Below are 21917 nucleotides of genomic sequence, written 5' to 3' on the forward strand. Positions count from 1 at the left end.
TGTGTTAATCCATGCTATAATATATCTCAATACCAAATTTCAGCTAATTCGGTTAAGTAGAAAGAGTAACAAACGTTCATATCATTAAAATCATTAGTTTTCGCAAATCTCGGGAAACCATGGATTTTTTCGGGATAAAAAGTAGCCTATGAGAATCCAGATGAGATATATATAAGATCAGAGATATGAGAGAGATGAGTAATCCAGAGAAAAATCCATTTCCATTCAATTTCAATTCAATTTTAGCCAAATCGCTTCAGCAGTAGCGGCGTTAAAGAGTAACAAACATCCATACAAACTTTCGCGTTTATAATATTAGTAGGATGTTGGATTGGAAAAAAGATGGATTTAGCATATAGACGCACCTTTTGGGTTATTTTGTACTATGAGTCTGTGAAGTCTGCCACATTAGGCCTGTGTGGTGGACTATTGGCCTAACCCATCTCATTCTGAGAGGAGACTCGAGCTCAGCAGTGAGCCGAATATGGGTTGATAATGATGAAATAGTATTCATCAAGAAAGGTTGTAGTACAGATGCGTTGTGATAGCATTAGGAGTTTGGTGATGAAGACGAAGAACAGTTAAGGGAACTCCTCAAGTAGGGTAGGGTAGGGTATGGTAGGGGTAGGGTAGAGGTAGGGTAGGGGTAGGGATAGGGAAGAATTGTACGTAAGTCAAAGCGAAGCTTGACCGTGTCCGCTAGTCATTAAATAAAATTCATTACTTTAAACATAGCTTCTTTTGCATAACTTACTGTTGAGTGATCAAATACACAAAAAGTATTGTTTAAACAACTAGGATATGCAATAATTTATCCTTATATATATATATTAGACTAATTAATATTCGGATATTAATTGGTCTAAAAATACTAATTTATCCTTATACTATTGCATATCCTTGTGTGAATTACTTCCTTCTCGTAGTATTTGGATTCGTGAAAACCCCCGATTTCGGCCTGAAAATGCAACCTGACTATTAACAGGACGAGTGTAGCCACAGTGTAGCTTCACCATTCCTCGCGAGTGACCGAGCAAATCAACGAGACGGGATAATTTTTCCATGCATTAATTTAATTGTACATCCCCACTTTTTTAGGTTACAAACAGATATGTTGTCACTAGTGTAGGATTGTCAGTAATTTATTATTTCTACCTTCTTTTTCTTCTTTCTTGCTCCGCGCCGTTACAGAATATGGAGATCGCACTTAAATTGTGTACTATTGCAGTGTACATTTTATATTTAATGGAAATCATTGACGCACGTAAGTGATTTAATATTTTATTCTATTACAAATTAAGAAAAAAAAACCAATTTAATTTTATTAAATTTCAGTAATGTTGTGAAAAATTACTTCTGAAGAGTTCATAGTCAAACGAATCTATGCATAACTTTCAACAAGAAATCGCTAAATGTATTCGAATATTATAAAGCAGAAGAGTTTGTTTGTAAACCTCTTATCTCAGTGATAGAACACAAAAGGTATGCATAAATGATATAAAGTCGCACGGTTCCACTACCATAATGGGCGTCCCACAGGGTTCAATTCTGGGTCCTTTTCTATTTTTAGTGTACATAAACGATTTACCATACCATGTCAGCGGCATATGTGAGATTGTACTGTTTGCTGATGACACATCCTTAATTTTTAAGTCCGACAGAAATAAAGATAACTCTGACGACGTAAACCGTGCCATATCGCATGTGTCGCATTGGTTCACTGCAAATAATCTACTTTTGAATGCCAAGAAAACTAAATGTATTGAGTTTTCATTGCCAAATGTTAAAAAATTAGATAAGTCTATAGTGATCGATGGTGAAACACTGGAAATGGAGAGTTCCACAGTTTTCCTGGGAGTGACCTTGGATTGTAAACTTCAGTGGGGTGCTCATATAGAAAAACTGTCTGGTTAACTTAGCTCAGCGGCATTTGCCGTGAGAAAAATAAGACAGTTTACTGATGTTGATACAGCTAGGCTTGTTTATTTTGCGTACTTTCACAGCGTAATGTCTTACGGTATTTTATTGTGGGGCAAGGCTGCCGATATACAATCTATATTTGTACTTCAAAAAAGAGCAATTCGAGCAATATATCAATTAAAATCACGCGAGTCCCTTCGTCAAAAGTTTAAAGAAATAGGTATACTAACAGTAGCCTGTCAATATATATATAACAGTATAGTATATGTAAGGAAAAATATTAATTTGTACAAACGAAAAGGAGATTCAAACCCACGTCTTACTAGACACGGGCATAAGTTAGTTATTTCTGCATATCGTCTCCAAAGAGTAAAAACTCTTTTGTAGGTTTGGGTGTACTCTTCTATAATAAGATCCCCAAGACTGTGATGGATCTGCCAATGCATAGCTTTAAGCAATGTGTTAAAAAACATTTACTTAGTCGAGGGTACTACAACATTGATGAGTTCCTTAATGATAAAGATGCTTGGAGGCCGTTGGATCAGCTTCCACCTTCACACAGAAAGTAAAACTATAAGAAATGTAAACAGTAATTGTTATTAATTGTAAATTATAATACTGTATGACTTTTTCAAAAGAGCAACTGTTGAGTTTCTTGCCGGTATCTTCTCAGCAGAACCTGCCTTCCGAACCGGTGGTAGAATCTTTACAAATAGTCAACTGACGTGTCAAAAGTGCTTGAAAACTGAGCCTACTTGAAATAAATGATTTTTGATTTGATTTGATTTGAACTACTAGTAATATTATAATAATTATTTTTGTATATGATAACGAGAACAGGGACAAGACTCATGAGAATCGAATTGTAGTAGTATATGGGGGGGACGAGGAATCGGTGGAGAAACTTTGTAATAAAACTATTTTCCAATAAATTTGAAGGATAAATTCATTAATTTGTCAAGGTATGTACCAAATATTAGATCAATCTGACATCAGAAGATGGTAAAATTTCAATTAAATACTAAATTTGACCTACCAAACAGGACAAGTAATTAAAACCCTTTAAAATACGTTTTATACTTGGACGATCACTTAAGGTTTTTGGATCTTCCAAAACCATCACAGTCCAAACTCCATAATTGGCTATACTTATGATAGAAGTCGAATCCAGCTCGGTTGGGCAGCGTTTGGGAAACTCCGCGATATCTTTACATCCAAAATTTCTCAGTGCCTGAAGACGAAAGTTTTCGAACAGTGCGTGTTGCCAGTGATGACTTACGGATCCGAGACATGGTCGCTAACTGTGGCTCTCATAAGAAGGCTCAAAGTCACTCAGTAGGCAATGGAGCGAGCTTGGAGTTTATCTGCGAGATCGAATCAGAAATGAGGAGATCCGCAGAAGAACCAAAGTCACTGATATATCTCACCGAGTCGCGAAGCTGATGTGGCAATGGGCAGGGCACATAGTTCGAAGTGCATGGCGACCCTGCACCGGAAAGCGCAGTATTGGTCGACCAGCCTCTAGGTGGACTGAGGACATCTAGTGGGTTGCAGGCGCTGTGTGCTGTATGCTGTGTATGTAAACGATTGATTGAAATAACAATTTTGCGGTAAACATATGTACGAGTATAATTATGTAATTAAAATGATAATTCTCGTCTACCAACACGGCGCTTACGTCAAACACGCACACAAAATACGTCAAACAAACGAAAAACAAACGCAAGAAACATTAGACTTATAATTTAATTATTATCACTAAAACACCTATTTTACCTTATTGGGGGTAAATTCAAAATATTTTTTGTTGTTGATTGAAATTATTTATAAGACTAAATGTTACTGTAATTGAATTTTTATTCTTTACTAGTAGACGCCGCGTGGTTCCAGTTCCTGTAGAAATACGGGGAAAAAATAGCCTATAGCCTTCCTCGATAAATGGGCTATCTAACACTGAAATAATTTTTCAAATCGGATCAGTAGTTCCTGAGATTAGCGCGTTCAATCAAACAAACAAACAAACAAACAAACAAATTCTTCAGCTTTATAATATTAGTATAGATAGGCCTTTTCCTGCGTCACTCTAAATAAATAGTTTAACAACGCGTTTTTGCGCTATACCGACGTTAGTTCAGTGTGAGTTTTCAATATTTTCATAATGTTACTATCGCGTTAACGTAAACGCGAATTTTTATGGAATTGAAACAGTTGTGCAGTAGTGCCACTGCAGTAGCGCTGTTTCAATTCCTTAGAAATTCGCATTTACGTTAATGTATGGTATGGTGGTAATAATAGTCGAAAACTTAAAATTAAAGTTACGAGGATTCCAAACGCGCCTTGGTCCGAGAAGAGCCCACAACAAACTCAGCCAAAGTTAATTTTTTTGTTTACCACCATTTTACAAATTTATTTAAAACTAAGCACACAGTCTTCTATTACAGTTTAACACAAAGCTTTTTTATCATTTATATACTCATTAATACTGTAATAAGACTTTCCTAAAAGCTTGCGTTTAATATAGAAGAGAGGATATAGATCTTGGACCCACCACCACTGCAATGCGGGTTGGTAGGCAAGTCTAACGCTAGCTTAAATAATATAAAATTAAATATTTTTTCTAAGTTATTGAAAAAATTAATTCACTTTTCGATAGAAAAACCATGCAAAGTGCCAAACGGAGACGCCGGTATCTGCATCAATATCTCAAAATGTCAACCGTTGATGGAACTTTCCAACGTCAAATACAAAACACCGCATGAAAATATGTACTTCCATCAATCCTACTGCGGCGGCAACGAACCACGAAAACTTAAAGTGAGTAACAATGAACCAAAACTTTTTCAAATAACACACATTCAGCAAAAAGAAAAAATCGGTCGTCTGTAAAGTACTTTTTACGGTTTACTGACGATTGTTAAATGTGAGAAAATACTGCATTTTTCAACAAAAAATGTTCGTTTTTCTAAAATACTGTTTAATAATCTTCATAGACCAGAATATACTTTATTTCTTGTAAAAAAAGTTGGCAACCCTAGAGCGAGGGAACGACGTATGACGTCATCTTTTTTCGGATCGGCCGGCTTCACCGAATTATAAGACGTTGTCACGTCAAAAATTACGAGAAAAATGTTCATCAAGTAGTAGTCAGGGTCTTTGACGTCACGTTCAAAGAAGCGGTCCATTTCTTTTTTATGAATTTTAATTCTTTTTTAACTCTTCTTCTTCTGATAGTGCCATCTCCTATCGGGGGTTAGCACTCATTAAAGCTAATTCTAATAATTATCCACGTTACCAAGTCCGCATTGGGCCAGCGTGCTTGACTATTAGCCTAACTCTTATTTATTCTGATAGGAGACTCGTGCTCAGCACCAGCAGTGAACCGAATAAAGCCATATTTGGGTTGCTAATTATGATGATGACTACGTATTATAAAAAACCCAGGGCGACTACAAAATCCATACCTATTAGTCTGCATACATTTAATATAGATAGATTATGATCTAGTTACTCATATATATACAAAGACATGACGTCATCGAGCTAGACAGATATTCAGGAAATAGCAACGCCCGCGACTTCATCCGCGTGAAATTTAGTTTTTCACAAACCCCGTGGAAACTATGGATTTTCCAGGATAAAAAGTACTCTATATGCTGCTAAATATTAATTAAAATAATAATATTAAATAAATAAAATATAAAATATTTCATTGAAAGCCCCATTCAAATCGGTCCAGCCATTCCAAAGATTAGGCTGAACAAACAGACGAAACACAAATTTCAATACCTCTTACAACTTCACAAACTTTACCTCTTAATAATTTAGTATAGATAGATTAAGTATACATATAATACTTGATTATAACAAAATATTTTGTCATAACACATCTAACTTGCATTCTTAATAACGTAATAAACAGGTCATACTTCACTGAGCTAAGGGAAACCCCGAATAAACTTGGGGAAAAAATCGTGTTTTCCTACTGTGAGAACTTAGTAATTAAAAAAGAACAATATTTAAAATAAAACAATAATAATGTATTAACAAATAATTGCTGTTAATTTTAATTATTAAATTAAAATAACAACAACAAACATTCATATCATTAAAATCATCAGTTTTCGCAAATCTCGGGAAAACATGGATTTTTTCGGGATAAAAAGTAGCCTATGTGTTAATCCAGAGTAAAATCTATTTACATTCCAAATTTTAGCCAAATCGCTTCAGTAGTAGCGACGTTAAAGAGTAACATCCAAACATCCATACAAACTTTCGCGTTTATAATATTAGTAGGAAGTAGTAATTTTCATAACACTCTATGTTGAAATATTATGTTGTAGGTATGCTGCCCTTCAAAGTCCACATGGGACACCTTCGTTCCGAGACCGATAATATATCCGCATTCACCGACAGCAGTGCCATCGGCAATGCCAATAACTAAAAGCCCAGTGATTACGCAAGTGATCCCTCAAAGACCTGTGGTGGCGCCAGTACCAGTGTCAGGGACACACGGTCCACGGATGGCTCCAGAAAAGCTGGATGATCTGAGTAAAAACTGCGGAAAACAAACAACAGCTTCAAACAAAGTTATCGGTAGGTGACTATATGCATCGAGAAGTTTAAACCACAGAACGCTAAAGCTAATGCACGCCATTGACGATTATAGCCACAATAGCTCAACGGTAAGAGCGGTCGGACTCATCACCGAGGGGTGGTGGTTCGATCCCCGCCTCGTTGGTCTATTGTCGGACCCACTCCTAGCACAGTATTTCCCGACTAGTTGGAGGGGAATGGGAATATTGGTCATATTATAAAAGATATGGCAAATATTGTTTTAAAAAAAATATATATTCTCACGTTTCTGCAGCACCCACGACTATATCTGATCGTGTATTGGTCGCTGCGTGCATGACAGCTCGACTTATGAAACGTCTTCGCTGCCGTTTGTGTTGCAGAAACGTGAGAATAATTGACCGTCAATGGCTGACTTAACGCTTTGGCAATAGAAGGCGGCGTGTCCCCATATTCTCATATATAAAGTGTTTGTATTATAAGAAAATGGACTTTCATAACGGTTACACAGAGTAAACTTTTTTTTTTATATATAAATATACTTAAACAATACTTTAGTTAGTTATTATAGCACTGTTGCTTTGCAACGAACAAGTTAAGTACTAACTAAAGTTTAATGTATATGAACTCAATTAAAGTCCATTTTCTATTAATATAAATTAAATTTTCTCGAAAAAACAATAATAAAAATAAAAAATAGTTTTTTTGTTGAATAAACGGCCATATCTTTTTTTTACATAAACTTGGAAGTTTGCATAACTTAATGGGACCGTAAGACATGAGTATACCGTTTTAATTTCAACTGGATAGGTACCGTCAGGTATTCTGTAAATAAAGGTTTTAGACAGACAGACGGACAACAAAGTGATCTTATAAAGGTTCCGATTATTCCTTTTAAGGTACAGAACCCTAAAAATAATAATAAAAATTACGCTTGTTGCCACAAGACTATCGACCGAAAACACCACCGGTACAAATACCGTTCAGTCAACATTTCACAAGACCATAACCTCCCAATGTGTATTTTGCAAGCTTTTTACTGACCTAAAATCTTGTAACGCAGCTTAAAGCACGATGTTCGGAAACGTCATAAAGATTGTTTCAATTATTAACCAACTTCAAAAAAAGGAGGAGGTTCTCTATTTTAATGTTTATATTTACGCGTATTTTTTTATGTTTGTTACCTTTTAGTCAGGGGAAAACATTTTGTACACCTGATTACTACAAGCTAATTTTTCATGAGTCATCTCGATGAGACGATCAATTTTTATTTACGAAAATTCTTGATTCTGGTAGCTAACTGAGTGGCCAGGAAATAAAAATTTCGAGATACCAGTTTTGTATGAATATATATCGCTGTAACGATATTTTAGGTGGGCAGGAGACCGGTATTGATCAGTATCCATGGATGGCTCTTTTGGAGTATGCTGGAAACGAACTCGCTTGTGGAGGCAGTCTCATCAGCAGCAGATTCGTATTGACCGCAGCGCATTGCATTATTAGCCAATATGGATCGCCGTTAGTAATACATTTTTTTAACGTGATAAAGTTTAAATCGAAAAACGCCGGCTGTAGGCACGAAAAGGTGGTACCGTTCGGCCTAAGTAGGGTGAAATTAAAAATACGTACCAAGAAACCTAATGGTATAAATGTAAACAGAAATAGCGGAGTTTACTTTATTTATGAATGTTATTTAAACGGGTACATACCACGATAAAAAGACGAGATTTTTAATGTCGATATTTCGACCCAGTTGCATGGATCGTGGTCACGACGGTGGGGTATAAAAAAGAATGAACTAAAATCACAATCTGCATGCTTTTCTGAGTTCAAAACTGGGTTCAGTTTCGTATTGAAACAATCCTGCTAAGAGCTTATTAGTCCCTCAAGAGTACAATATGTTAAAACATTATACCTACGGATTTTAGAGATTTTGGTTGAGCCTCTGTGGTCCTCATATTATCCACACTCAACTCCTTACAGCGCCTGATCTACCAACTATACCTATGAAGCATCGTGTTATTCACTTTTGAATTTGTATAAATCCCTTTTACTCCCGTGTTCCGTCCAGTCCATCTCGCTACCATTTAATAAAAAATCTTTTTTTATTCTTTACAAGTTAGTCCTTGACTACAATCTCAACTGATGGTAAGTGATGTGCATCATCACTTACCATCTTAGATGGGAGCGGGCTAGCTTATTAAGAGGAGGATGATAATCCCCACCCCTTTCAATTTCTACACGACATCGCACAGGAACGCTAAATCGCATAGCGTTACGTCTTTGCCGGTAGGGTGGTAATTAACACGGCCGAAGCCTGCCACCAGCCAAACTTGAACTAATTAAGAAAACCTCAATCGGCCCAAATGGGGATCGAACCCAGAACCTTCACCTTGTAAATCCACCGAGCATACCACTGCGCCATCAATGAGTGAGTAAAGTAACATTTTCATAACCGTTTCAGGATATTTGCCCGTCTTGCGGAATTTAATATTACATCTTATCCAACTGACTACGTGTATTATGACGGCGGTGGAATCGAAAATATTACTGTTCAAATGGTACGAATTAAGAAAACATATCCTCATCCACAATTTAGCCGTTCCCAAAAGATAAACGATATCGGCCTTCTGGAATTGATGGAAAATGTTGTTATTACAATACAAAATGAAGGTGAGTACCGAATATGCTAAAACTAACGATCTGATGACTTTGCAAGTTTAAATACATACTATAATAATATAAATGCGAAAGTAAATCTGTCTCTCTGTTACTTACTATTCAAGGCTTAACTGAACTGAAAAACACTGAACGCAAGCGAAGTCGTGAGCGTCTACAAGTTTTATAACATCAAATAAAGTTCTAGTTTTTTCTCTCCAACGCTCAGTCAAGGATTTTCTACACGGCTTTTCTTAATGAAAAAATTGAAATTAAAATATATAAATAGCTTTAAAGAACGTTTTTCTAGTACAATGGAGAATTTTCACAGGATTATTTCTTGATGAAAAATAAACCCGTTTTTCGTAGCATATTCTAACCATTTTAGTCCAACGAGGCAGTTAATAATACAAATGTTCATTTTCAGACTTCATAAAAGCAATCTGCCTACCGGAAAGGAACTTTTTGCCGGACTTCGACGCGTTGACCAATTTTACCATTGCCGGTTGGGGTGGTACAGCAAACGCAGAACATTCTGAAGTGAAGCAAGAGCTATCCATACCTTATGTACCTTGGGACAGATGCAGAAAGAATCCAGACACGCAAATCTGTGCCGGCGGTATTAAAGGCCAGGACTCTTGTCCAGGCGACTCTGGCGGACCTCTGATGTATGAGTATGACAAGAAATTTTACGTCGTCGGAGTCATCAGCTATGGGCACAGAAAATGTGGAACAGAAGGGGAGCCAGCTGTACATACCAACGTGTACGAATACATGACATGGATAAAAAAAACTATGGGAATCAAATTGAACGATCACCGTAGTGGATAATAATTATTAATAGATAATATTAGTTCGTAATCTTTGACCAAAGTAAATTGTAATTAACCATTCGCTGCCCGCGAGTATTTTATCGAAAAGCCCGTCTGCGTTGAAGAAACCGACAGTCAAGGAATGCGGTTTTAATCTACCGTTGAGAGCCATTTAAAAAATCTTTATATTCCTCTATCGCGCGGAGCATGATACTGTGCTCGCCTATTGCCCTTAGTTTACTTTATATTTTTTTACGTATACGATGGGCGACCGGTCGTCCATTTAGAAGTCAAATGGACATCAAATTCAATATTAAAAATGTGTTTCGTTATCCACTTCGCCGACAAAAGAAATACTACTTCCTACTAATATTATAAACGCGAAAGTTTGTTTGGATGTTTGTTACTCCATAACGCCGCTACTACTGAAGCGATTTAGCTGAAATTTGAAACTTTTTATACCGAAAAAATCCATGGTTTCCCGAGATTTGCAAAATTGATGATTTTGATGATATGAATGCTTGTTACTCTTTCACGCCTCAACTACTGTTAAGCATTTAATTGTTATTAAATATTTTTTAACTATAACTAGTAATTATTTCGCGTTACAAATATTGGGTTGGTACTTAGTATATATCGGATGGACGTTGAGTTAGAATCAAGGTGATGTCAACCAGGCACCGGAAAGCGCAGTGTTCGTTGACCCGCCACTAGGTGGATCGAGAAATTAAGGAAGTTGGAGGGTTGGAGGGAGCCGTGTCCAGCAGTGGACGTCCATCGACTCTTAATGATGACTTAGTATAAATCTTAAGCCAAATTCCGCTCTGAACACGAGACTTGTGGTCGCGCAGTGTACACACCTCAGCGGGGCTAGTACTTGGGCAGTTTAGCAGCATGCAACTTCAGAGCAGACTAATTATTGTTTGATGACATTCTACAATTATTATTAGTGATGCTATAATAAAGAGCGAGACTATTTTGCGATTGATGATTTTTCATATCATTCCGAAGAAAATAAAAGTTGGTACATCAGTTGACCACCCGGGCCAAACATATGAACCGATTTCGAGAAAATTTACTCCTTTCGACGCAGTTTCCTAAGGTTTAGTGAATTTTAAAAATACATAGTATAGTCACCAGCGGAAAGAGATCTTCACGAAAGTAATGTCCGAGAGAAGAAGAATAATTACTTAAATGTTACTAATGGTCGCCGATTGGTCTAAATTCAACCTTTAATAAAAGTACCTATACTAAAGCCTTCTTTTCTAATTTCTTTGTTAGTAAACAGTACTCATCAAAAAAGGCTGTAGTATAGATAAGCGAGCGCGGATTTGCTCGGTGTTCTTTTTTGAAAATCCGTTTTCTAAAAATGAAACCTAGTTAGATCGATTTACGAGTAGCACCCCTGAAACTAATTAGAGCCGTTTCCGAGGTTCGAATATGATCTAAGAGAATAAAATCAGGCTCAAAAAGTTTAGAACTCTAAGCCAGTTACAAACAACAACACACGCACACTTATGTATGTGTGTGTATGTAGTGATGTAAACAAGAAGTTTGCATATTTGTGCATAATTTTCACAAATAAGAATTTATTACACAATACATACTAGTGTGATAGTAAAAACCTATTCGTAATTAATGGAATATCTACAATAATATACAAATCTTGATTTGTTGTGACCATGATCAAGTGTGGTTCTGTATACCGTAATTGTTTTACATAGTATTAATACATCAATTAACGAATCACAGCATGCTTCGTGCGATGCGCAGTAATAGATTTTAGTTTGGATCGTGCCGCGATGCAAGAACCAGCTCATGACTAAGGGCCCCGTATGGGTTCGAAACTAGTCGGGCATACTCCGACGTAATATCACGTGAGTTTTAGCCGTGTTTCATAATCATTTAAGATTTTAGTATTCTTTGTATGGAAAGTCATACAAGTGTGTCCACTGGTCAGAATCATACGGATCGCATCAAACGCATTTTATGTACTTACCTACCGTAAAATTAAAAATCCGTTTGATACGATGTGTCCGATACGTACGAGTAGGTACTATGCGGAAAAGTGGATCTGAGGCATATGTGTTGAGCTTCACAATTATGGCTTTATTCATACTGGCAATCTTCGATCTCTCTTGACCATAGAGCTATTAAAAATACTGTAAGTGAATTGACTCCATCTCCGATGTTTGTTGTTTACATCATGTCTACATAATCCTACTAATATTATAAACGCGAAAATTTTGTATGGATTTTTGTTACTCTTTAACGCCGCAACTACTGCACCGATTTGGCTGAAGTTTGGAATGGAAATAGATTTTACTCTGGATTAACACATTACTTTTAATCCTGGAATAATTCATGGACCCCGAGGGATTTGTGAAAAACTAAATTCCACGCGGGCGAAGTCGCGGGCGTCTGCTAGTGTATAATATGTATCGATCTGTTGGCCTATTCACTAATTTGATCTTTATTAACAACCTATTAAAATAAACATCAAATCGACTAAGAAATGTCATCTACCCACTGTTTGATATCCACAAAGGGTTGTCAGTACGCACCGCATGACATTTGTTACATAGAATCTCAATTACATATATCTAACATAAAGCAAAAGTTAGTGAATTAGCCTACTGCGCGTAACGCCATGAGAGTTCAGTGCTCTTTACAATCTCAAAAGTACCCAATGCACGTAAAAACGTTTTCATTTCACATCGACGCTTTGTAAAGGTTTTTCGGTATACACAAAGAACACTAACGCAAATTCTACATCTACACGCTATATAGTATACAATCGTGCCTGAGACACGCTGGCCGTGTATCCTAATTGGCAGCGAGGCTCGGACCTCAGAGTCAGACTCAGAGCCAGTTAGTCGCGCGTGGCCGAGCAAAGCAACAAGACAGGTTTATTTTTCCTTGCTCGGCGCCGTCACAGAATATGGAGATCGCTGTTAAATTATGTGCTCTTGCAGTGTATATTCTATATTTACTGGATATCATTGACGCACGTAAGTGATTTATGATTTTATTCGATTACATATTGAGAAAAAATATTACAAGTTTATTGTTATTAAGTTGTAAGTGGTAATGTTATGAAATTATAGTTTGATGATTTCATAGTCAAACGAATCTTTGTACAACTTCCAACAAGAAGTCGCTATATCTATTCGAATATTATAAAGCGGAAGAGTTTGTTTGTATGTATGTTTATTCATTTAAACTAATAGTCCGATTGTTAATATTTATTACTTTTGGATACTATAACTATACTCGTGAGGAGTGACATAAGCTTAAACTTATTTAAAGGTGAAAGGATGGAAACTTGGTGGGGAAACTATGTATAAAATTTTAGTTTAAGACTCTAAGGTTAAATATATTATTAAATATATTGTACTGTCATCACAAAAGGTGTGAACCAATTATATCAGATTAATCTTGGTTGGTAACATTCCAATGACTAAATTTGACCCATCGAACAGGGAAGCTAAATAAAACTATTTAAAATACGCTTTAAACTTGGACGTTTAACTTTTGGATCCTAGAAAACTTCTACCTTCTATAACCATCACAGACAAAACATAACCCTACTTGCAGTCGGATAAAAACGCAATAACTAGCTACCTACTAGCTTGCCTTAAATAAGAGCATATGCCTTGATGATGCTTGCCTGGAGCACATGAATTCTCATAATATGCCTATGGATTTATTTGACTTCTCATATTAAGTAAGTAATTCAGAGTACGACAGTTATGGTTCTGTCGACGCAGTACATGCGTTAAGACAAGGATTCCGGTCCGTACACTATTATTAACATCTGATAGTCATCCCTATTGTACTGATCAACAAAGCATTACCATCCTAGCTCCACTAAACCCGTATTAAGTATCCTATGAGGTCACCAGGCAGGTTCAATAACCCACCATAAAGTCTGACCTAAATAAGCTTATAATGATAAATTTGAAAAAAAGACTTACCAAATACCTAAATATTTTGATGCATAAAACCATATTACACATATATCCCATTAACCGATAGAATAAAATATAAATTTTGCGGTGAAACCTATAATTAAAATAATATTATTTGTCTATCAACACCATGTTTACGTCGAACAAACAAACTAAGAACGCACGAAACATTTCTTAAAGGCTAATCATTTAATTATTGTTATTGAAATACCCAGTTTTCCTTATTGTAGGTACATAAATTCAAAATAAGTACTTGTTGTTATTGATTCACTTACATTACATATACTACTAAATGTATATATTGTATTCATTTATTGAAATGTCAAGTTATTAAAAAAATTAACTCTCTTTTCGACAGAAAAACCATGCAAAGTGCCAAACGGAGACGCCGGTACCTGCATCAATATCTCAAAATGTCAACCGTTGATGGAACTTTCCAACGTCAAATACAAAACACCGCATGAAAATATGTACTTCCAACAATCCTACTGCGGTGGAAACGGACCACGAAAACTTAAAGTGAGTAACTGAGTACAAAGAAATCAAAAACTTTTCACACCAAATGTAAATAAATATTATGACCTAACAAATGAACTAACTAAAAGTGGCTAAATGGTTAGTCTGTACGTGTACGCCGTAGAAGCAGGTACGAGAGGACTACCAGCAAAATCTCTATAACTTGCTTAAAGACCTTGGCCGCTCTAGAACTGCAGCAAGATCTATATTACAACAGGTATCCAAAGTTGCTCTAGTAAGATCTTACCAAAGGAGGATGGCGAAAGTGGGAGTCACACTTAGGAAGTGTCGTACTCTCATAGATAGTATTAATTAAAACTATTATTTTATAAGATACTTGTATGAAAAATATTAAGATTTTACAGAACGGGAATCAAGATCACTTCTATACTTAACATAGTAAATTGTTCTACTTGTTACCTGAGACCGAAACGCCTTGTCGTATTTATAAAGCAATCACGCAGTTGTATGTCAGCGGCGGTGTTTTTCAGTATGAAATTCACATTTATTTGTATGCATAGATAGGGTACCTTCTAATTTTAAGGTATATCTTTTCTCTCCCTGCTTTTCAAGATTGGTTTCCATTTACTTTTTTCTTAGTTTAATCACGATTAACTACTATTAATGGGTTTCCATTATGAACGCTACATACATGCAACCTCGCCATTCTCCTTTGGCTTGGCTGGAAGAACAGCACGAGCGGCGAAGGGGAGTGTTAATCGATTGTCAAGGAATTCCTTAACCCTACGTCCATTGGTTACACATACAGGACTCTATGCACAACTCGGAGACGTTCGTCTCATAACTAATATTCAGCACAGAAATATATATATGCAGTAGTAGTATTAACAGCATAAGTGCTCTCTTTGTTCTGTGAGTAGTAGAGATCTTTAACACGTCGCGTCGTCTGGAGAAGTACTATCAGTTACCACAACACTTATTTAAGTCAAGCAGCATTAATAACGCCACTACCAGTGTGAAAACCCATTCAGCCGTGCTAAAGATGAACAGACAGACAAAAGGTAAAAAAAACTTGTTTGTGTTTTGGTATTGGGAAAACAGACATTTTGAGATCACACACAGACAATTTTATTTTAATACATATAATGTTTTGAAGAAATGATAACTGTGCCACATATCTAACGTCTGAAATAGTTTTCTCTCTACAAAACCGCACAAAATAGCTATCATGACGTATCAGAAAACCTAGAAAACGCTAAAGCACAGTAAAAATATATACGAAAGCGGTTGACGTCATCACATTGTTGCGAATTTCCATTTTGTACTGACATTAAAACCCGAATACCAGTACTGAAATCATTTCTCGAAATATGCCGAATCGAATTATTTATTTACAACAGCTACATACTTTCACCCTTTCTTACCTTACCAGGAGAAATCCTCTTTCGTAGAAATCCTCTCGTCATACACATACTCGCAAATCCATGCCAAAGGGATTGTTTCATTTCATTTCTTTCTTATATCAAAAACTTGGACAAATTACCGAAATACGGTTAAATTATATTTTTCAATTGTTTCAAAGCAAATAACTTGTAGAAAATTATAATTGCGTAACCTTGGAATAAATACTTTATGCCACAGACAATTTTGTAGAATGACAAGTTTAGAAACTATAACTATATAGAATTACTGTACCTACATATACCTAGCCAAGGTACCATACAAAATTGGAACAACTCCTTTCCTATATGGTTATTCACCAAGTAACAAATAGATATAATTATGTATGATAGTTATGATATGATAATTACATTTGATCGGTCATATTTTTTTTTTAGTATGTTTGTATTATAGTCTGTATAATATGTTTTGCCTCGAATTCCGAGTACCTACTAAAGACTAAAGGTCGCCATTGACGGTCAATTACTCTCATGTTTCTAAAAAGCAAACGGCAGTACAAGTCATGTACGCAGTGACCAACACACGATCAATTATAGTCGTGGGTGCTACAGAAACGTGAGAATAATTGACCGTTTGTGGCTAGCATAATGGTAGGCGTCCATATATCTGCATCGTAAGAATCAGATTGCGGACGAATCGGAGCGTAGTATTCTTGGTATATACTATAGATGGTCGTACAAGTGCGTCCACTGATCTGCATCGTACGCAACGCACGAATTTATCGTAAAATAAAAAATCCGTTTAATACGATGCGTCCGATACATAATAAAAAAAAATTCAAACAATAATTTTCTGATACATTTTGTATGGATCTGCTTTTACTAACGTCTTGAACAGCTCATAATGCAATAAGCGGAGGGAAACCCCTAATAATCTTGGGAAAAATAAACGTGTTTTCCAACAGTGAGGTCTTATTCAAGCCTGTAAATTAATTTTAAAATAATTACAAATTGCAATATTAAAAAAACTTATAAGAATTGTTATTGGTTTTAAGTAATTAATCTATATTAATAGCTGATTCATGAAAATTTTAGTACATAATTTTTGTAAATTACACTGGCGATAATTAACAGTTCGAAGTTCGGAAAAAGTCGAGCCACCTGGGACCTTCATAGAGTCGTGGACTATTATACTTTTTTATTGATCTACAAAAAATCCGCTATGGCATATAATATTATCTATCTTTTAAAGAAAACGCTAAAACCTTTTTAATTTCATCTGAGCACCCTTTTTTCTGATTGTCTAAGTGCCTTAGGCTCCTTAATGGGAACTCAGCGGTGTCACCAGGGGGTTTGGGCAAAAACAGAGTGGATAGGCGGAACGACCGTTTACAGACGTCTCCTCTGATACTCGGACCTCGGCTTAGAGGGCCATTCGGGAAAGGTGTTTTGACCTGAGTGTATCAGACCGGACGCGCCCGGATCGTGAGTAGAAAGCCCACGTCCGAGTGACGTCAGATATCGGGGACCACGTCTTCGCCGGCGAAGACAATGTTCAGCTTGTGTTTGTGTTGCCTGGGAAGCATTGTCGTTCGTCATGTCATCGTCAGGGTCGTTATCAACGTTTAGGCGTCTAGATCTACAATCGGCGTTGGTATCGGGGGTGTGTGTATGTAGTTGTAAGCCTCGACCACTAGTTGGTTGGGGTGGGTGGCGACTAAAAGATTATTAATCGCACTGGGGGTACGAAGTTTAACGGGTCAACTAGTATTGAAATATACCTAAAAATTGCTTGATTAAACATATCAGACAGATAAATTTTATTAGTGATTTTCAAAATTTTTTCATGTTGAATTATTACGTTCCAGGTATGCTGCCCTTCAGAGTCCATGTGGAACAAGTTCGATCCGAGACCCATAGTATATCCGCATTCACCGACAGTGCTACTACCGGTGATACCAATAACTAACAGTCCAGTGTCTACGGAAATCATACCGCAAACAAAACCTCCAGAACCAGTTTTATTATCGAGGCCCGCGACAGAGACATTCGGTAATCGGATGGCCCCAGAAGAGATGAATGAAGTGAATAAATTCTGTGGAATCGATACGTCAAGTTCGAACAAAATTATCGGTAAGTAACTGCGCATTGCGAAGTTGAAACATATATTATATGCGTATATTGTAACTTATGTACTTGTGAGTCTGTTACTCGAACACGGAAAAGGAAAAACATTTGGATGCATTTGAATTATATTTAGCAATAAATAGAATTCACACAAGATACTTTTATCTCGGTAGACCTCATGAAACGCATTTAGCTTTACGGTTATTTGTCAGAAGAAGGAAAACATAGTTATTAATATTTAAGTAATTAGTGGAGTAAAATAATACATAAAGTAAGGGTTTTCAGGAACTCCTCAGAAACAGCTTCGATTATGATGATTTTTTTTAAAGTCATGTTTTTAATGTTATTAAAATCAGAAATGTTTTGGACGAAATGATTTATATTGTTAAAAAATATCTGTGCTATTTATATCAAAAACAATTTAAAAATACTACCGACTTCAAAAATACAAACGTATACAGAAAACTAATAAGCGAAAGAAAATATTTTAATATTTTCTAGGACCAATAGTCCCATACCCCTCCAACTAGTCGGGAAAGATTGTATTAGGAGTGGGTAGGACAATAGTCCAGCGGGCGGGGATCGAACCACCCCGTCTCGGTGATGAGACCGTTGAGCTATTGAGGCTAACATATATATCGTATAGCTTGCTGCCCACATGATTGTTGACCGAAACGACCACCGGTACAATTACCGTTCAGTCAACAGTTCACAAGACAGTAATCTGCTAAGGTGTATTTTACAAGTTTACTCGTAATTCGCTCTGTTAGTAATGTATGTATGTATATATGGAACAAGAGTACTTGAGCATTTTCGGTGACAATGCAATAGTAAGTTTGGTACCATTGACATGAGATGATGATGGTGTCGGAAGGACAAGGTATTGTTAGAGCAAATTATATTTTTTATTGACATCAATCGGGTTAAAGAAAATGCTGAGTTGAGACCTTTTTCTAGATTATGCCATACATCACAGGCTAATTTATTTTATTGAATTCTAAATTTTTGGATTTATAATTCAAATACTGTAATGTGTGGCAATACTTATTATATTAATAAAGTGGTTTCTTTCTTCTTCTTCTTACATGTTTGGAAATATTTATGCTAGCCACTCACCATCAGATAAGTCCACATGCCTGCAGCGCTATCGGCTTGACAGCAGATAAAACTGATCGTGTGTTGGTTGCGATGTGCGATGACATCATGCCGATCGCGACTAACATACGATCAGTTTTATCAGACGTCAAGCCGTTAGCGCTGCAGGCGTGTGCTTACTTGATCGTCAACGGCTGCATTTACAAGACGCCTTTGGCCAGACGTTCATCGGCTGATGATGATATATTTTTAGCTTTTTCTTTTAATATATAAAATATAATAGAAACAAATATAGTTGTCAACACAGATATATGGGGTAACTAGATCTATAAAGTGCCAATTCTTTGTATTGAACCCAGCGTACGCAGGGGCGTGGCCTAAATGGTTTAATATTTAGTGAAAAATTAAATATCCCTATAAGGGTGACCCTTACTTTAGAGTTGAATACTATTTATTCATTATGTCACAAAACAAAACAAGACTGCTAGTACATGCGCGGACATGCTTGCGTTGTTCCGCACACCCGGGTGTACGCGGGCCACGTCCCCTTGCTACTTCTATTGCTAAAAGCGTTAGCTTTTAACGTTGTCTGTTCTGTGGTTGTCAACAGACCTTGCAATGCGGCAAACATACTAAAATATAACGGTTATTGGTTAGACACAATTTTATTTATTTGTATAAATTTATTAAGTTGCAATAATATTTACAGGTGGAGAGGAGGTCGCAATTGATCAGTATCCATGGTTGGCTCTTTTGGAGTATGCTGGAAATTTTCTCGCTTGTGGAGGCAGTCTCATCAGCCACAGATTCGTATTGACCGCAGCGCATTGTCTCAATGGTCTCAATGGACCGCCGTTAGTAATCCATTTCTTTTTATTTTAAACTAGCCGACGTTCCCGTTCCCGTGAGAATATCTAGATAAAATATATCCTATGACACTCACAAATAACGTGGCTTTATAATGGTAAAAGAATTTTGTATAATAGGTTCAGTGAATCCAAAGATTACCCCATTTTTTCGTGTTGAGTAAGTGCCGATGGCTCCATGTGGGACCATTATGGCGTCACCGGGGGGTTTGGGCGATCGCAGAAGCATCGCCTGATGAGACCCGAGGCTGAAATAAAGATATAGGGCGGAACGACTCTCTAAGGGCGTCTTCTATGAGACTCTGAACTCGGCTTAGAGGGCCATTCGGGAGGGGAGATTACAATACAATACCACAAATTTTATCTGTTTACGATATTAGTATAGTATAGAAGTATAGATTCGCGCTTGACATCGCACTGACCTCTTGGGCTCTTGGTAAAAGGAGCTTGGGCCTAAGAGCGATGCCCTATTAGTGCTTTGCCTCTCGTTGCAACGTCGCAGCGTCGAAGGAGCGCTTAATTTGGCTTACCACATTTTCTATAACTGTTTCAGGTTACTTGTTCGTCTAGCAGAATTCAATACATCATCTTTTCCAACCGACTCCGTGAAATCAGATGGCGGTGGATACGACAATGTTACCGTTCAAATCGTAGAAGTTAAGAATATGTATCCTCATCCAAAATTTAACCGTAACCGTAAGATACACGACATCGGTCTTGTAGAACTTATAGAAAATGTTGTTATTACAAAAGGTGAGTACTGAATGTGCTAAAACTAGCGAACTGCCCGTCTTTGCACACTTAAATTTCATTATGAAATAAAGTTGCCCTTCCACCTGTCTTCTGCTTCCTACTTCTGTATCTACTCAGTCAAGGAATTTTTATTCAGTTTTTTTTTAATGTCAAGAATTGCCCATATTTAATTAAATAAATATCATACAGGTATTTGAATAAAATTTTACAACTTAATTAACAGCCGATGGACGTCTACAGCTGGACATAGGCCTAACATCACATAGGATAAAAAACGATGTAGTGACTGATTGTATGAATAGTACACCGAGTTACATAATAACCCTGCAGATCTCTATGATAATGAGCGAGTCCGATGCTTTATTGGAGTGTAATACCAACAATATTCCCAAAGTCGACTGAAAACTTTTACTGAAATATTTAGGTTAAAGAAATGACCATATTTCCTAAGCACGACCCAGAATCTTACTATCCGAAGACAAATTGGCATTTGACCAACGAGGCAGTTCAAAGTACAAATTTTCATTTTCAGATTTCATCAAGGCAATCTGCCTACCGGAAAGGAACTTTTTGCCGGACTTCGACGCGTTGACCAAATTTACCATTGCCGGTTGGGGTGGTACGGCAAACGCATCGGAATCTGAAGTGAAGCTAGAGCTATCCGTGCCATACGTATCTTGGGACAAATGCGAAAAAGTGCAAGAACCAGACATTATTAACACGCAGATCTGTGCCGGCGGTATCGCAGGAAAAGATTCATGCAGAGGCGACTCTGGGGGACCTCTGATGTACGAATACAACGAGAGATTTTACGTCGTTGGTGTCATTAGTTACGGGTCCAGAACTTGTGGAGACGGGATGCCGGCTACACATACCAATGTGAACCAATACATGACATGGATAAAAGAAACTATGAGAATCAAATTTAACAATCAACGTAATGGATAATCAATATTAGAATTTAGTTTAAGTATTAATTTAGTTCGTAATCTATGACCAAAGTTTATTGTATTTAAGGACCCCTTTGAAAACTCTTTAGAAGTAAAATGCATTACTAAAATATATGCTTACTTCCTAAATTTAATATAAGCTTGACTCATTACTTATGATATTAATTGTACCTACTTACCTAAAAATTAAATTTAAAGGCTTGTTTATTGTTCACTTACGCTTTAAGCTTAAACCTGTGTTTAAGTTAGTTTGTTGGGCTGTGGATCGTAAGGTCTGAATCGGTCAGTGAACACTAATAAAAATATTTATTGTGTA

At 36.7% G+C, this 21917-nt stretch overlaps 3 protein-coding genes across 5 annotated transcripts in view; 2 read left to right on the top strand and 1 right to left on the bottom strand.

Moving 5' to 3' along the window:
* The window catches only part of LOC112054810 (protein MTSS 2), a 173065-nt gene that overhangs the window by 81849 nt on the left and 69299 nt on the right, over positions 1-21917 (bottom strand). The window lies entirely within an intron of this gene.
* Positions 766-12973, top strand: LOC112054816 (phenoloxidase-activating enzyme). The gene is made up of 6 exons (XM_024094719.2): positions 766-1264; positions 4574-4734; positions 6261-6513; positions 7866-8010; positions 8957-9165; positions 9578-12973. Exons 1-6 carry the CDS (start codon positions 1195-1197, stop codon positions 9979-9981), a joined length of 1242 nt encoding a protein of 413 aa, XP_023950487.2. The 5' UTR covers positions 766-1194; the 3' UTR covers positions 9982-12973.
* Positions 12839-21753, top strand: LOC112052552 (phenoloxidase-activating enzyme). Its single transcript, XM_052888861.1, has 6 exons — positions 12839-12973; positions 14292-14452; positions 17679-17943; positions 19742-19886; positions 20452-20651; positions 21184-21753. The coding sequence occupies exons 1-6, from the start codon at positions 12904-12906 to the stop codon at positions 21597-21599; spliced, it is 1257 nt and encodes a 418-aa protein (XP_052744821.1). The 5' UTR covers positions 12839-12903; the 3' UTR covers positions 21600-21753.

This window comes from Bicyclus anynana, chromosome 2 (genome assembly GCF_947172395.1).
Source record: "Bicyclus anynana chromosome 2, ilBicAnyn1.1, whole genome shotgun sequence".
Taxonomy (NCBI): Eukaryota; Metazoa; Arthropoda; class Insecta; order Lepidoptera; family Nymphalidae; genus Bicyclus; species Bicyclus anynana.